Source organism: Merops nubicus, unplaced genomic scaffold (assembly GCF_000691845.1).
Source record: "Merops nubicus isolate BGI_N331 unplaced genomic scaffold, ASM69184v1 scaffold5787, whole genome shotgun sequence".
Taxonomy (NCBI): Eukaryota; Metazoa; Chordata; class Aves; order Coraciiformes; family Meropidae; genus Merops; species Merops nubicus.
In genome coordinates, this window is record NW_008622182.1 from 1 (window position 1) to 18,551 (window position 18,551).

General features: G+C 40.2%; 1 protein-coding gene across 1 annotated transcript in view; it reads right to left on the reverse strand.

Moving 5' to 3' along the window:
* Window positions 1-309: 309 nt before the first annotated feature.
* LOC103777140 (abl interactor 2) overlaps window positions 310-18,551 on the reverse strand; it is a gene marked incomplete at both ends in the record, with an annotated part of 23,830 nt that continues 5,588 nt past the window's right edge. The window contains 6 exons of the mRNA XM_008944681.1: window positions 310-492; window positions 1,459-1,583; window positions 2,603-2,749; window positions 3,426-3,523; window positions 9,906-9,923; window positions 13,641-13,817. Coding sequence (XP_008942929.1) covers window positions 310-492; window positions 1,459-1,583; window positions 2,603-2,749; window positions 3,426-3,523; window positions 9,906-9,923; window positions 13,641-13,817 — 748 coding nt within the window. The remainder of the gene's footprint in view (window positions 493-1,458; window positions 1,584-2,602; window positions 2,750-3,425; window positions 3,524-9,905; window positions 9,924-13,640; window positions 13,818-18,551) is intronic.

The window sequence follows — 18,551 nt, forward strand, 5'->3', positions numbered from 1 at the left end:
ACCCAGAACTATCAGTGCTGGTTCCCCTCAGACGTAATTATTCTATGAAGTTCTCAGCATCCAAACTGCAATAAAATGAAAATGTAAGAAATAATTATATAAATGTACAAATAATAAAATGGTAAAATACATGCTTGCTGTTTATAAAACCAGCACACCTTGAATTGTCTACTATAAATGTGACCCTATAGTTGGGTACTAGGAGATATTTTCTAGTTAAGAGAGCCAGAACTGCTTCTGAAGTAGCTTTGAAAGCCTTGTGCCATCACATCGGGGTTCATCTGCCCACCAGCTGGAGCAGACACTCACCTGAAGAGGGTGTGGAAGAGACAGCAGGGGGAGTTGGAGAGGTGAAGCCATCAGCAAGGGGCTGAGCTCCTGCAGCAGCAGCAGCAGCGTCTGGGGCAGCGGAGGGAGGGGCAGGAGCAGGAGGAGCGGGGGCAGGAGCAGAGGTAGCAGGGAGGGGAGAGGTGCCAGCCGAGCCAGCAGGGGCTAAGTGGAAAGAGGAGGAAGAGGTGGAGTTAATAAGGAGATATGTTAGCAAGGATTAGAGAAAGCCTACTGACTATTCAGTGTTAGCTATTTATTAGATGCACAGTATTTTAGGATGCACAAGAATGGAGAGAAAAATGGAGCTGTTAAAGAAAGGCTCATTCCTATGTAGACAGTAAATGACAGCAGTGAGTCCACTTCTTCCCAGGTGTGAAGGGAACAACCCAGAGGTTTTCACTGAAAGGCACTGCTCTGGAAAGATGTCATTACACCTTGTCATCTACACTTGGATCTGAGCTGCTGCTGCCTGTGGCTTTCGTACGAGTTGGAAAATACAGAGAAGAGGAAAGCAAAAAACTTCCAGTTCTTTGGTTCAGAAGCATCATGTATTTCAGATCACACTGCAAGCCAGCTACACACTCTTCTCCACTGAAAGGGCTGTGCAAAGGAGAAAGGAGCACTAGCACCACTTCCTATTTCTGGAATACTGGGGTGATTACACTGAACAAGTGTCCTTTTGTGACAGCTCAGTTGGGCTTGCATTAATGCACTGAAGATTTACCCTGTGCCTGCCTCTCATTTCATCTAACTTTTTAAAAACATGCTGCTATGTATCTGCTTGAACAGCCAATGAAAAGAAACATTTATTTGCTTAAAAGGACAAGGGAGAATTTTCCCCCAGCCCACTGAAAAGGCTGTTGTGTCCTACCCAGTCACATGCAGGCAGTCAGGCAAAAGATTCTGATAAACAAAATAATATATAAAAGCAGCATTAGAGCACCTCAGACACCCCCAGAAAACATACTACTTGGCTCAGACTCATACTACCAACAGCTATCAACTTTCAAGGCTTGGATATTTCTGCATAATGAACTTTGAGACTTCCCTTGGCATTTGGGAGACCTGTCAACCTTGACAAGTGTGCAATCTTTCCAAAAGACAGGGGAACAGGAAGTTTCCATTTACCTGGGTAGACACTGGGAGGAGATGGTGTGGGGACAGCAATAGGAACACCCACACTTCCACTTCCACTGTTCTCTCGACTGCTGCTCCGACTACTTGGGTGGCTGCCTCCACTACTCCCACTGCTGCTGTAAGAAACCAAAATAACCCAGGGTGTGAATATGCTGCTGTGTGTGCTGCAACATAAGATTCCTTATATAGCACCCCACTAATCAAAGAGACAGGGAACAAGAGAACAGAAACAAGGATTATAGACCTACATACAGCTTAGTTCTCCTACATCTCTTCACTTTGACTACAACACAACAGGTTTTTTAGTTAGTCTTAGTGAACGCGCCCAAAACTGTTACACTTCTGGCACCTTGCTCCAAAGCATGTCATTCCAACATTGCTAAAGCCCTACTGAGCAAATACAGGCCTTTTTCCTAGAACTTATGAAATGTGTAGACTGTTGTGCTTCCATAGGAGACTATGGAAATCCAGAAATTGTAAGGTAATAAAGTAAAAGTCAGTTCTTCTTTTTTTAAGTCCATCTGTTTAGCCATCCTCAAGTACTTAAGATTTTTAAAAAGCAAAGATCTCAAGGGAAGTATTTAGACCTGTCACATCACAACACTCATTTATCCTAGACAAGACACTAGCCTTCTGCAGAACCTTTGGTAATACAGCTCAGCTTCATTCTGTGCTTGAAGGTATCAGTACCCTCAAAATATAATGCTCTTTTCCAGCTGCTTAAGCTAGTAACATCAAAGACTTTTCAAACAAAAACATAAGCTATACGGACACTATGCAGCCCTTCAACATGTAGAAGGCAAGCTGTGTGTGAAATCTTTCCCCACTTTTGTAAACACTTTGTAAAATAATATCGTGACCTATTTGAAAGACTTCACAATTTCAGTAATCCGTTAAGTACTATAACTGATTGCACTCAAGGTGACTAGGGAATTAAGTGAACAACCTTAACATGAGTCACTGTTTTGCTGTTCTGGTTGTACCAGGGTGCATTCTCACCACGCCAAGTGACGTTCCCAGCCCCTGGCACAACTCAGCAAGCTTCCCTCTACGGGTGCCGATGGATTTGAGCTTTATGGCACTTTTATTTTGGTCTAGAGCAGTGAGCAGGCTTTGTGCAGGACTAGAGGAATACCTGTACGTGCGATTCCTCTGATTGACAGAAGCTGTTCTAACGGGGCTCTGCTGGGAAGGAGCCATATTGCGGGTTGGACTAGGCACGTAGTCATTTGGTACCACCGGAGGACGCACGGGCTCCAGCGTGCGGTAGGGAGAGTGACGCCTACACAAGGACAAGTACATTCCAGAAGCAAATTAAGAGAACACAGACAAAACCAAAGACTCTTCATTCTTTAACAGACAGCCACGTGCTAATTAGTAATGGGATTTTTCTTTTCTTAAATTGTTCTTCACGTACTTCAGCCTCTGTGTCGCGCATCCCATTCTTGTTTTAAAAGTAATTCATGTTTTTGTTTTAAAACAAAGCAGCATGGCCTGTATGTATATACACAATCACATAGCAACAAACAGCATTCATCCCAGTTATAACACAGTCTCCTAAGGTCAAAGTTCATAGACTTAACAGGGAAGTACTTCATGACACACAGCACAAATAATTAACGAACAATGCCACATACTAATTTTCCAGTTGTTTAGTACCATCTCCCAAAGCCACAGAGTTAATGACTTTTTAATCTGAAGCATGTAGTTATTAAATGTTCTACACTAATAAAGAGGTCCCTCCAGCTGGCAATGGCTGGTGCTGCCCACTGTCTTCTGGCAGGAACGTGTTAACTGAGCTATAAAACACGATCAGTGTCAGAGGATGTGGATATAGCACCTCTTCACTTCCTGAATGGCTACAAGAACAACAAAACAAAACCCCCCAAAATCCCCACACAGGAATAACCTTCCTTTTTCCCCCCCCTTCTGTTCACACGTTCAGTAGCTGCACTTACCCAATAGTACCTTTCCCCGACATGGGTGGGCTCGGTGGCTTCTGGGTGGGTGGCGTTGTGCGAGGCAGCCCACCCATCTTCATATTCTGGGTGCTGACCTGCAGGAAAGAACGGGGACAAAAACGGCCTTCACTAAGCTCAGCTTCTAGGGGGAGAGCCATTGAGATGCCTTTAGCAATTAACTCTAAGTAGGGGAAGGATTAAACAAAAAAAAATTGAGAGGCCATGCATTTGATATGCAATTTCCACTCCGCTAGAAGTCACGAGTTGTGCTCAAAGGACTCTCTGTTACATAGGGGGTTTAAAAATTCTATATTCAAAAGGTGAATTTGCCTTCAGGCTAGCACATAAATGTTAAATCACTGACAATACAGACACTGCAGCTAACTTGGTTAAACCTCCCAGTCATCTTTTGAGATAAAGGCAGTTAATCCAGGTTGTGCTATTGAATTGTAAATTTGCAAAAGTATTTTTTAATACTCTTTAAAAATAGTAAGGTTTATCTAATACACCACAATTTTGTGTAATTCATATAAATATGGAGAAGTCAAAGTAATCTCCAAATAGGATCCGTTAATCCTTTAATGTTTTCACAGTATGATCTCAAGATAATATTTACTGTAAATACTACTTATGTATATATAAACACAGAGAGAAAGTGATATGGGGAAAAATACAAAGATGTGCTTTTTTTCCCCACCAAATTGGTAGCAATTTAATCTACAAGAACTGACAAATAAATGGACAGGGAAAAAGAAATTGAGCAGTGATGTGATGTAATTGCAGTTGGCCCCTTCCCCTCTTTCAGGTTAGAATACTAATGAAGGAACTTTTCTAGAAAAGGATTGATTCAAACTTCTTTTACAATAACCAAGATAGAGGTTTTGGTTATCTCTGTACTGCTGGCCTCTGGGTGCATGCAGCCTCACAGGAACCAGTCCATGGTCTGTCAGACACCTGTGATTTATGAATGTTCAAAGTATTGCTTAGACAACCTACATAGATATGCTCACATCCCTTCTCCTCTTGTTCCTGTCATGCTCTATTTCACAGCGTTTCTTATTTCCCAAATCTAAGTCTTGCACAGTGCCCCCACCTCCCATATAAAAGGCTGAGTGATCAAAGCATTAAGAGTATTTGCAAACATCATTAAAGGCAAATTACTCCTTTAATATTTGACTACAATGACTCACTCAAAACCCTGGCAGTGTTTAGATTTCTGAATTGATAAATACTGAGAAGTGTAAAAAGTGATAAATTCACTATTCTAATCCATAGAAATTTGATTCCCTGGCTCTAAATAATCCCAAAACTACCACATTTTCAATCTGCTGGGAGGAAAGAAAACCAAGCATTGGAAGGTGGTTAGTTTTGCCAGATTCAAAACCAGCTGTTTGGATTTATTTGTGCAACAGTACTTTGTAATGTCAAATTAAGGCAAAATTCTTTTGCACAGTGTTATGAAGTCCTTTAAGCCAACTCTAAGCAACAAGAAATCTAAAGTTAATTCAGGTGAGGGATGAGGTAAGCACTGAACTACAACTACTGGAAGGGAAGAAGGGAAAGTGTAAAATGAAGTATATTTTATTCTATACACGGAACATTAAGGAATAGCACAACATCAGATTTTTTTTAAAGTTGCAGCACCCCCTGTATTTCCTCTTTCATTAAAGGCACCCGTTCCACCCACCTACCTGTTTGAGTTGTCCAAAAAACACCCAAAACCAGACAAACCCCAAAAACCACAAACAAAACCCCCACCTTAATTAAACACTCACTGGCATTGCCACTTGTTCTGTAAGAAACAGCCCATGAAGCCTAGCAAGGCAGGGATTTTGGATGGCTTTAGATGACAGCAAACTCAGACCAATCTGTGCACCCTGAACAGTCCATTTAGGTGTTTTAACTGGCTACACTATTGTTTCTGGCCAGATGATGTGATGAATAGCTATCAGTTCACAGTTAATATAAAATTTCATCTATTTAACCATTAAAGAACCTTATTACTTGTACACAACCACTGCAGGAACAAAGCCAAAGTTTTAGGCTTCCACAGGTCTAAAGCTACTTGAAAAGAGAGTAGAGGTGGAGGATGCAGTGACACCATGCAGGATGCAGGAAGAAGTGAAGTGATACTGGCCTCACCAACACACAACTCCAGTGCCTGCCAGCTGCTTTCACAAGGAGAGTAGAGGTGGAGGATGCAGGGACACCACGCAGGATGCAGGAAGAAGTGGAAGTGATACTGGCCTCACCAACACAGAACTCCAGTGCCTGCCAGCTGCTTTCACTAACACTACAAATAAACATATCCTCAGCACAGGATGGGAAGAAGCTTTAGAAAATGTAGCCAACAAAAAAGTGACCCTTTTTTAGCCAAGAAACTTCAGTCATAAAGAAATTGTCCTTAAGAAAGACTAAGCAGAAAGGGAAATGCATTGGAAGAGCTTAGTTTGAGGCTCTTTGAAATGACTTTCCAACATTCAAATAAAAATGTTTAGAGAACAAGTAATTAAAATTTACAGGGCTGTCTCAGGCTCTTTGCAATTACTTTTTATCATTGAAATAAAAATGTTTAGAGAGCAAGTAATTAAAATTTACAGGGCTGTCTTCAAGTCTGACAGGGTTGATGGCTTTAAGATCAGCTACTCTAAGTTAAACAACCCTGCTTGGGTAACTTCCCCATTGACTTATGGCCAAATAATCACAAAAGAGAAATTAAGAATATAAAATTATTCCAACAGTTTAGATCAAATGGACTGATCTGTGGAAACAATATAATGCTTGACACCAAAAAAGGTTACAGACTGCCTCCAGGAAAGGAAAAAAAGACAACTGGAAACTATGCAAGTTGCTCCTTCAGTGGAGATACAAATGTTGTAACATTTCCAACTGACCCATTTTATGGTGACTTCTACTAGGAGGAAAAAAAAACAGAAAAAAGGAAAGCCATTCATGCTCCAGTCTTACAAAACTTGACTCTGTTGCCTTTTCCATTTTACACATGAGAGAGTTTCCATACATAAGTCTCCATCCCCACACATCCCTCTTACCAAGTTCTAAAATCCAAAGTATCCACCAGAACTCGAGGTCACATTTGCCCTCAAGTTTCAAAAATCAGCTTTCTGGAGTAAGCTGGAATTTGCCACAAGTTGCACTGTGATGCAACTGGTTTAATCAGGGGGTGAAAGCAGAGGAACACATCTGTCTGTTGGTGGTTCCTGTGACTGCAGGACCCCAGGGAGCTGTGGGGGCTTTGTAGTTAAGAGCCTGCAAATCCTTTTAGGAGACTGTGCAGCAAAACAGCGCCTGCAACCAGACACACAAAGCAGCATCTCTGCCTTGGCTCCCAAGTGCCAAAGCAGCAAACCACTGTGCTAAAACAAGAAAATAAAAAAAAATAAATAAAGAGAGGCAGTAATGATCTGGGCACAAAGCTCAGGGGAACAAAACAAGACGAAAAAAACAAACCACCACCCAGCTGACTGTTCTAAAATCAGGAAGGCAACCTTGAGAACAGACAAGTAAGACATCCTGAAGGATGCTCTGAGATCCAGCTCCACAGCAGCAGCTATAAAATGAACTGTAAATAAATGGGCCACTATGAAACGTCCTGTTTAAAAAGGGTACAACAGTATTTCATCCAGTATTTTCTATATTGAGCTATAGTATCAGTTTTAGCAAGGTAACATCTGATGACTTCAATACACAATAGAAGACTGACTACAGCCCTAAGAAAATTGTAATTTTAAGTGTAAAGTTTTGAACAATTATGACTTATTTATCCAATTTCTGTATTGGGCAACTGGTTTTTCACAGATCCCAGTGATCAAATGATTTTCTTATGGTCCTACATATGACTGACTTTCTCTCATAGTCATATCTTCTATAAACATTTAACAGATTGAGATTCTTCAGGACTCCACTGTGTAAGAAACTTTGAGGATGTCCAAAGAATCATCTTTTGCCATAACCTATGGCAAAGCCACGAAAAAAATAACCTAAGGCTGAATGAAAACTGTGTTCCCATGGCTTGCTTCATCTTGTTAATGCTACGGAGAGGATGAACGAATTTTGGTCCATCATCTGCTACCTCAAATAAATTCCTTCTCAGGCTGTGCTCAGCCACTTGAATACTCACTCTACATGTCTAATTAAATAACATATTTGTCAGTTGATCAACGAGCTGATGTAGAAGTGAAACGTCTGAATTTCAACCCTGTCCTGATAAATGACAACAAGTAGAAGCTTCAGCAAGTGAATTTACTTGTTTTTTTTACACATCCACCTACATAATTGAAGAACCCAGTCTGGTGCATACAAAAAGGCTTAAACAATGTCATTTTCAATGGATTTGCTGACAGGAGATGCTACAGATACTCCTCTGACTTCTAAGTGGAATTTTCTTCAAAATCTGTTTAAAATTTAAATTTAAGCTACCCAGACTCAAGCACAGTTAACCCTGCTACCCTCAGTCAGTTCAATATGCTGTTATCTACGACTGAGGTTTCTTTGCAGCCATGAAAAGCAAATGCAAGCTAAACACTTCATATCCAATCTCTTGTAAATAAAGTAAAATAATTATTCACAGATAACTGGAGTTAGTAGCCACCATTTAGTTTTCTTCTTTCAGGCTGATGCACAGTGACTATAGTGAGACTTAAAGAATAACTTATGTCCAGTGAGAGGTCCTGTGCTGCTTTTTACCCTTTTTCTTTCTTTTCCTGTTTTTGTTCTTTTAAACCCTCATGTTTTGGCAATGAGAAGTTGATTGATTTATTGTGATTTCCCAGATCAAGTTCACTCTAGTAAAATACAGAAATATTTTAACCAGCGTTATAATAAGAAAATGTTATTTTTGTTCCAAACCTATAAATAGAAAAAATATTTTTCTCTGAAAAGCTGCAGAGACACTCATCAGCACTGCAGATGATGCACACACATGGCAGTTCACACATAATCTAAAATTACACAGTTTTAAATTTTTTTTAGGATGGTCATGACTTGTGTATAACTGTAACTGCAGAGAGCAAAAGAAAACAGAGTGTGCAAACTGTTTTTTTAAGATCCCTGAGAAAACCATCATCCAATATGAACTGTGCCCAGAATGAGGCATATTCAGCACCAGAAGCATCCATTTTGTGTGGGTGGACAGAGAGAGCCAGGGAGGAAATGTATTTTGCAGTTCTCAAATACAAAGCATTTAAACACTGTGTGACTTGAAACCCTGTACTGCACACACTTCTGTCAAAATAAATTTCAAATGACATACGAGAAATTTCACATTTATTAAACATTTTCTGTTGTGATCAAATGTGCTACATGCATTTCAATCCCTTACTGAAGGTACCATCTGGCCAATTTTGTGGTGAGATCATTGGGATATCTGCAGTAACACCTCGTTTTACAGGCAGTCTTTTCAGCAATGTGCAGAATTTTCTTTTATAAAATTCTGCACATTTTCCAGTCATGAAAAATATTTCACATCAACTTGGAACCTCATTTAATGAATATATTCCTACTCCATATTTGTATTCTGTGTTCTAAAATACAGTCCCCTCTTAAAAACTGTGATGGCTGCTACTAAAAACTTCTCTTCCCTCTTTCCATAAAGCAGCTGCCCTTCAGGATGATGATGATAGCACAATACTCAATAAAGGCTATAATTTATCTATTAACAAATGTGCTATGGATGCCAACATGGTATCATGTAACTCCACTTAACTGCTTGTCTTAATTGATCTGATGCTTTTAATTGCTACTTCTGCAGCCACTAAGGCTACTAACATTTAAACCTCCTTAAGATCCCCATGAACCTGACACACTTCCCACTGAGTTCTTGGATGCACTACTCATTTAATATCCAGCTAAATCAATCAATTAGCTTGTTATTTCAGGGTTATTAAATATTGTGCACAACTATAAAATTAGTGAAAACTTCCATATGAGTGACTCTCTGTATTTAAACAGTGCTAGATCAGTTTCTCAAAAAATTAAGGATACTGCAACTTTAAAAAAGAATGTTCTGATTTGTATTTGTCACACACCTTTGAAGCCCATTGTCTGAGCAATCTCACACTGAAACATTAATCCAAATCAAATCATAACTTACACCGTATATAGGATAAAAAGAATATTACACAGGGGGAGGCTCATGTTTAGTTGCTGTCCACTGTATCTTTTTCTCTACCCAAGGTTAGCAAAACATTCTTCCCTTGTAAATGATCTGGTAGATATGCTGAAGGAGTCAATATTTTGCCACAAAGCTCTTAAAATTAACTGTATTGGCTTCCTTACATAAATATATCAACTTGTGTCACAAAATGTTTATCTGCAATGAAAGTATTCAACAGAAGGTCTGATACTCAGGAGGAGAGCAGGTGTTATTTTAAACAACCAGGAACATTTATCTTAACCATCTCCCCGTGTGTAATAGTCTCAGAAGAATAAGAATGGAAATCCAGCCCTGGGGTTTCTTACCTTAAATCTAAGCAACCACTTAATGCATAAATGGAGCAAATAAAAGAGGTAAGGAAAAAAAGCATTGAAAGGTTAGTTGGAACTTCAGGATATGAAGAGAAAGGAAAAAGAAAGAAAAAAGTTAAGCATTCAGCATCAACAAAATAATGTATCAGTAGATCATAGAAAGAGTGATTAAAGCAGAATGTGTCATGAACAAAAGATTTTCAAGCTGAAACTTTTCATATACATTGATCACAAAGCTTTAGATTAACACCTTGAAATTAAGGCTCAAGTGCTTGTACACCATTCACCCAGGTTCTTACACTGCTAACAAAAAGCTGCTTGCAGAATGGATCATGAGATCTAGATGGTTTCATTTCAGAGATAAGTTTATCTGAGTTATCAAAGAATAGCCTTATCAATACCCTGAGCTCATTTACCTTGTTACATGCATCAGCATATCTACAACTAGCTGAGGCAGAATCCTTTGCAACATTAAGCTAATGCATGTTCTTTCCTAGACCTTGCTGTTAGGTGACTCCACCCTACACCAAGAGGTGTCTCTTCAGCAAAGGTCAGGAGCAAATCATGACATCTCATAAGAAGTGCAGCACTCTGCATGGGTACTGCACAGCATTACAGGATCTTCTGAGCTGTGTATTAAGACATTAACCAACAGCAAAATCTTATTTCCAATCCTAAGTGCTAGCTTTTTAATACTAAGGCCCACATCTTACTGGTACAATACCAGGTATCTTCTTTTCCCATAATAATTTTCTCAAAAATACTAGTCTTTCCACTTGAATATCATTTGATCTGTTTTCAGGTCAGCTAAACTAAATGTGGCATTACATTTCTTACTCTTTTTGTAACACAGAACATAAAACATGCAGAATCTCAACAGAGGAGCATCTAAAGAGACTACCACACCTCATCCATTTAGAGGAGACCCTAATGCATTAAAAAAGAAATGTAATCTGATAGAAACTAAAATAGTCTCTGCTTTGTTACAACCACACTGGGAAACCAGGTCTCCCTGTACTGGCCAGAGAGGTTGGTTACAGGAGAGGATCAGGAGCAGAGACTTTTACTTCAGCAGCACTGCCTGATAATTACAATGCTTTGATACATACCATGTTGAATAGATCAAAATTTTGGTTTTTTTTCATTCTCTTGACTAAAGAACTCTTTGGAAAGAAGAGCAGGTTGGAAGATTTTGTAACTCAGAAAACATTTGAAAAAATGAAAAGCAAGACTCTCTCAGACAAAAGAATGTTTAGAATTTTACAGCACCAGCTTCAGGGAGGGAAGATGAGGAGGAACTGCTGGAATGATACAGTGGCACTTAAATCCTCTCTCACCTATTAAGAAACCATATTGCAGAGCACCTTCTCCTGAAGATGGGATCCACTGATGCTGTGAATTTCTGGGTGGAAGGAACAGGTGCTTAGGTGCCTATACTGCTTCTCTCAACAAGGCAGACTGGTTTTCTCAGCTGAAGATGCTCAGTGTTCCTCCTGTACTATTCTCTGTCATGTTTGCCTTGTTTCTCAGGGCCTGCAGTGAGTGCCTGCTGCACTAGCTCTCTGACTGGCCTGACAATCCACAGCTGTGGGTTCAGGTACTACAGGGGAAGCCCCACAGCAGAAAAAGGAGTAAGAATGCAGACTGAGGCACCCTGATGCTCAATGGAACTTCAACAATATTTATGGAATAACTTCTTCTACATTCTTTGAAGGGAAAAATGCCACAACTCAACCAATGAAGAGCTAGAAATAAATAGGCATACTTAAAGTGCCTACCCCTTTTTTTTTTTTTCCCCTTCTTTTTGTTCTCCAAGCAGAGATCTAGTAAAATGATCTGTAGTTCCTCAAGGAGAACAAAACCAAAAGGTTCATAAACACAACTGGCAACTCTCTCCCCCTCAGCAAGAGTGGTTCTGTCTCCTGTGCTGAACACAGGATTAACCTGACAGCAACAGATGTAGGGATGTTAAGGATAAGACGACTTCAGGTTCTCTGCTTACTGTTTCACAAGTACACAATACTTTCCATTTTCTATATAAATACATTGTTAATATCATTTGGAGGATGTTTCAAGCATAACAAATGGATGCAAATACACCTTTGAGTCATCATCCATTTGATGAACCATGTTCTCACAGAACATAATTCATGGCATCACGATGAGTGTGATGCTGCTACGTTGAGGTAAGTGGGATACCAATTATAATGGTTTAGTGGCAGTGCTAGATAAGATTGTGCTGCAGAGTAATTAAAAACTATTCTTTAATGAGTTCTAAAAATAATCTCCTTAAAACAAAAGTGATCATTAAACATTAGCAACAGTAATCCTACAAGTTAATATGCTCCATCCATATCCAGGAGTTCTGCTGACCTGCATAAATTCAAAATTTCTGAGAATTGGCAGTAGATTTTAACACAAGACTCTTTATCATTTCCTGCTCCAAACTGTAGTAATTAATGCTGAGGGTTTTTTGGTTGGTTTGATTTTCCAGATCAAGCTTAAAGAGTCACTTGCCTTTTTAAAATCTGTCAAGTTAAAAACTGAGGTTCTTTTGGTAAGAAAAGGGGAAAAAAGACTTTCTGTTAATGAACCAGATGGTCAAAAGACCTTGAGTAGAACTGCTTGGGAAAGCTATTTAAATCAGATTGTTCACAATTTGAATTTTAATTTGGTTATACAACCTATTGCCATTTAAAAGGCTATCTAAGCAGACAGGTCAAATTGAACAACGTAGATAACAATGTAGGCAAGTGTCAGGCAAAGAAATTCTGTTGTACTTTGACTGGAAGAAGCATCTTCCCTTACTGCTACTGAGCAGGTTTACAGATTTGTTAGTTTCTCATGTAAAAATAACACTGCTTTGTGTACTTTACCTTCCTCCTCCTGGAACTTTAACACTGTCAGGGCTCTCATTTCCATATTTTTTCTCCTGACAGCACAAGTTAACAATGAGCTCACACCTCAGACTGTGTTTACACTCAGGATGTGCTTTTAAAAATGTGTATCTAATCTCACACGTGATATCGTTGCTGTTGCCTACACTGATCTAACACCTGCATGAAACAGCCACCAGTTAGTTGTGTCTCAGTCTGATCTTTGCCCTGAAATTCCTCTTTTTTTCCAAGTCTTAAAAGGGAGAACCAGCTGGCTTCAAACTTGCCAGCAGTGTTCCCATTCTGAAACCCCATATGGCACAAACACCCTGGAGAGCTCACATTAACAAAGGTCATCAGAGGATATGGGCACAACTGACTCTGACAGAAAGAAGAAAAGGGAGCACACAATACTTCTCATGCAAACCCTTCCTTTGGGTGAGCTTCAAAGTAAAGCAGTGGCAATTACAGCTGGATCATACTTTGTGGTGCTAATTCAGGCAGAAAAGTGACTGGTCATTAGCCTTTCAGTCCCCAGGTATATCCCTGGCAACTGAGTCAAACAATAGCAGCAGCATCACACAAACAGGTATTCAGAAGCGTTTTAAAAGGTGAGACCCACTGTCCCAAATCTCCTCAAAAATAAGATTCAGTGGGTCTGCAAGGTTTAGAAACACTGGGACAAGGGAATGGCAAGGGGCAACTGAAAACTGGACAGGACTCCTCTTATGTTTATAGACACACTGGCCAGGCAAGGAGAAACTGGTATATCAGCATGAAAAGCATCACGTCATTCTGAACATACACAAAGACAACGTATTTGCAGTTTGGTTGTTTTAACAGTATCACCTACCTTCACTCCATGTCCAATATCATCTAGAATTGTATAATCAATAGGTTTCCTGATGTAGCGAACTGGTCGCTCCAAGTTAGCTGGTGCAATGATTTTGTGAGTTCTTGAGGTGTTTTTGTTTGTAGTCAAGATACCAATTTCTCTTCTAGCCACTTTCTCTTTGTGAATGTCCACCGTCTACAAAAGACGCAGTGTGTTTACTCACAGTGGTAGGCAATTGAACACAGAGTCAGCACACACAAAACTGAATTCCTGCCAATGCTCTGAAGATCCCTGCACACTGTGCTAAACATATCACTACATACACCTGGTTACACCATCCCTGTGCAATAGCCTGTTCAATCTGCCACCTCTAAACCCATGCTAACAGCTAGGGGTTCTTTGGGGTTTCTGCTCCTTCCATTCCCTGCAGTTCAGCAGAATTGCTTCTCCTCTCCATTCTCAATAGTTCCCATTCATCTACACACTGTCCTACACAATTCCATCAGTTGCCCTTTTTAATTTTACAATTGCTCTCTAAGCTCATCTCTGAAATAGGCTCCAGCTAGGTGAAGTGTGAGGACAGCTTGCCAAACCTCAACTTTCATGACCTGAAAAACAAACCATAAGAAGGTTTTCTTACACTGTGTAAGTTTGATAAACCAGGACTGGGAGTCATAGGATAGAGTAAAATTTCACTCAGACAAATTGACAGATGTATTTCAGTCATTACAAACCACTCACCACAAACCAATGATTTGATTTTAGAAGGTGCTTGGTACTAATTTATCCAATTATTTTATTACAATGAAGTCAGTGGCCTACAGGCAGCACTGAGAGTCCCTCCTTCCCCAGAGTACAATGAGTACCACAGAAGAATGTCTAGTGTAAAACAAAGCCCTGATGAAAATTCATTGTTTAAAAAAAAAAAAACCTTGAATTTTGTTTGGTAACAAGCCTAGAAAAAAGTTACCAAAAGTCAGTCTATCCCTTCCAGGAAAATAAGATCTTTTAAATCACAGTATGCAAAGTTAATTGCATCATTTAAAACAAAACCAATTCCTGGCTCACAAAACATCTTTCCTTAAAAGGAAACTTGTCAGAGATGCAAACAAAGATTTTAACTACAGGCTAAAAAACAAACAAATGAACAGCCAGAATCACCACCATTAGGATGTCTAAATATTCATAGGACTTCTTGATACAACTTCAGGGATCACAAATGGCACCAGAAAGACTTTTGTCACAGTTAGGAGGTAGACTCTGCAGGACCTAAGGAACAGGTACAAATGAGAACTCATTTCCAAAACACACACTTCTTGAATTGTATTTTCCTCTGGGCAGGACTGGGGCAGTGGGGTTGCTTGCACTGCTTCACCCTTTTGTTTGTGCTACTGATTGCAAAACAAGCAAAATGGACCCCTGCAGAACCTTGTGCAGGCATCACAATCTCTAGAACTGCACCTTTCTTTTTTAGGAAAATACTTCCAAGAAGTTGTTTCTTTACTCTTTCCAGAGAAGAATTTCCAGCAATACCAGGGGTGTTATATGGAGGCTTAGATTACTATCTAGCAAGACTAGTATTGCCCAGCAACATATTTTCAAAAACTTGCAATTTTGCTAAAATTAAACACTGAGTACAGATCTGTCATGTACATTTCTGCCACATCTAGCACCACCTGCTTAGAACTATAAGGTATCTACTGAAGCTGCACAGCCATTTCTTAAAACAAAGCTACAGGAAAAAATAGATTATTTGAGGTCAAAATATGTTGGTGAGCCTCTTTTTGGAAAAGCTCAAGTTCCCTGAGTAATGATTTGAAATTTAATAGGGGTAATTAAACTATCTGTGACACATCCTCCATCACCCTTCACAAAACCCACCCAGATCTGGCCAATATATGAACTCTGCAGAAATCCCCAGTTCATACAAGCTACACAGGAACAGATTTCTGTGACTACTTCACAACTAAACCACTCCCCACTCAAATTTGCCAAAGTCCTTCCCAAAGCTCCCCGAGATGACCAGGTCTCTGTACCACCCCTTAATATAACACTGCAGATCAGAGCTTCACAGCTCTTACAATACTGACTGCACAAGCTCCAGTGCAGACAGAGCCCACAAGCATGTTCCAGACCAGAGTCAGTATCTCATCTTCCATCACAGGATTTCACCCTTTCTCTATGCCAGACCTCTGCTTTTGCAGCACAGTGGAAAGAGAAGTTCTAAAACAAGAAGTAGTTGTACCAAAGAGGTGGCCTGCAGGATCATCACCTCAGCTGCTGAGGAGTTACAAAGCATTTACTTTCTTGATAAGATACCAGTATGTGATTACAACAACTCTGGAGGACAGCCTCATGTTTAATACCACTGCAGAATGGAGTCTCTGTGATAACTGTGGCCTCATCTGTGATCCTGACATGTCACTACAGAGCTGCAGACACAACACCCCAACTCTCCAACCTCCTCTGTCTCTGATCCCTTTTGCTAGAATGTTAACCTCAGCTGCAAGAGCAGCTGCATCTCAAATGCTCCATCCAAAATCTGGTCATTCAAAACTAGTTAATGCCTTGGGCACTACACTCTGAGAGCCTTAAATTCAACCTACAAATCACAAAGTAATTAGTGCAGTGCTGGCAAGATGATTTCTTCCTTTCTCTCCATTTCAAGGGCTTGACTTCTGAAACTTTGAAGATGTTCTTGTAGTATTTCCTTATGCAATTATCAATAAATACCATGTGAGTACAGGTACTTAATGCACGTTATTGCAGTGATGGTACCTGCACTGTGGAAACCTCTCCATGAATGAAAAGCATGGGGGTTTAAATTATTCATAGGATCTTTAAGTACAACTGCTTTCCTTAAGGATTATGGTAATCAGTGAGGCATGACTACAGTAACAAACAATGAAATGCATAAAACCTAATTAAAACCCAAAGCTCCTCTAATGAGAATTCTCCTGCATGATGATTCACAACATCTCCTCTACCTTGAATGGCTGTGGAATGACTAAGAGTAAAAAAAATGGCACCTAATTCCAGTACATGTTCCTCAAACTGTACTGAGAAGCTTTGTGCTGGCAGGTTTTGCCAAAATTTCATTTCCTTGCTTGGTAAACTACCGGAGTCATAAAATCTTAAGACAACTGTTAAACAGCAGAATAGAACATTGCAGTATTTGATGAGTAGAGAAAGGAACAAAGATTAACCTGCTACTAAAGAAAATGAAAACACTTGTGCTGAACACACAAATAACTATTGACTCTAGCACTGCCATAAATCCCTTAAGTGAGACAGGAAAATGCTTCCAGAACACTTATTCAGCAGGTTAGAAACCTCTGTTGAGAAGGTTTTGGGGTTGGAGATGGACTGGCAAAACATCTGCCTTGGAAAGTCTGTCAGGAAAAGCAGATGGATAAACTGTGCCCTTCTAGAACTTAAAAAACTGTTTCCTAACAAGAAAATTCAGACTCCTGACAGTGTTGTTATGCACTCCTCCCCCAATAATCCATTACCCTTGGCAAAAGCTTTTCTGTGACTGTTTCTTAGAGGCTTATTACTATAATCTTCCCTTATGCTTTCTGAGATGCCAGCAATAAGCCAAGGAATAGCTTATGGGGGAAAAAAAAACAGTATAAACCACTGCATTTTTTTCTATTAGGAATTCCCAGCCATTTTGAAACATCAAGTTTCCATATGGAAAATAAATAATTCCATATGGAAAATAAATTTTTCCATATGGAAAATCAATAAAAAGAGCCTCAAGATCTTTAAAGATTAAAATAGGAAAAAAAAAATTCAATAATATCTGGGATTCCAAAGTTAACTCTATTTACCACTTCCCTTAAAAGTCACTGAAATCCAAGTTTTGAGAAATCCTCTCTACCTGTAAGTGAAATTTTTTGAAGTGTTAAGTTAATGCTTGCACTGGTTTTAGGTGGGGTAGAGTTAATTTTCTTCACAGTAGCTGGTATGGGCCACGCTTTGGATTTGTGCTGGAACCAGTTATTGGCCATACTGGATGTTTTCATTCTTGCTGAGCAGTGGGCAGGAATTAGGGCCCATGGTAACAAAGGGAGCCTTGTGGTCAGTGTTGACTGCAGGCCACCTGACCAAGGGGAGGCTGTTGATCAAGCCTTCATACTGCAGCTCCAGGAGACATCACACTCACAGGCTCTCATCCTGCTGGGGACTTTAACATGTCATTTGCTGGAAAAGTAGCACAGCAAGCTGTAGGCAATCCAGGAGAGTCCTGCAGTGCCTGGGTGACAACTTTTCACAGTAAATAATAGCCAGCCCTACCCAAGGGGACGTGGTTTTGGACCTAATGGTGACCAACACAAGTGAACTCGCTGGGGACATCAAGACTGGAGGCAGCCTGGGCTGCAGTGACCACACACTGGTTCACTTCACTCTGCTGAGGGGTATAGAACAGATGAAAACCAAAGTCAGCAACAGAAACCTTAGGAAAGCAAACTTCCAGCTCTTCAAGGAGTTGCTCAACAGGACCACTTAGGAGGCAGCCCTCAGAGATAAAGGAGCAGAGCAGAGCTGGCAGATCTCTGAGGAAGCTTTCCAGAGAGCACAAGAGCTCTCAGTACCCATGAGCAGGAAATCAGGCAAGAAGGGGAAAAAGAGCAGCATGGCTGAGTCAGGAACTGCTGGTTGAACTAAAGATCAAACTGCACCAACAGTTGCAACAGGGACAGGTATCCTGGAGGAAATACAGGGATGCTGCCTGGTTCTGTAGGGATAGAGTCAGGAAGGCCAAGGCACAGCTAGAGCTGAACTTGGCAAGGGACACAAAGAAAAGCAACAAGGGATTCTAGAAGTATCTAAACCAGAAAAGAAAGGCCAAAGAAGGTGTAACCCCCCTGGTGATACACAATGGTGAGTTAGTGACACCAGACAAGGAGAAGGCTGAGGTACTCA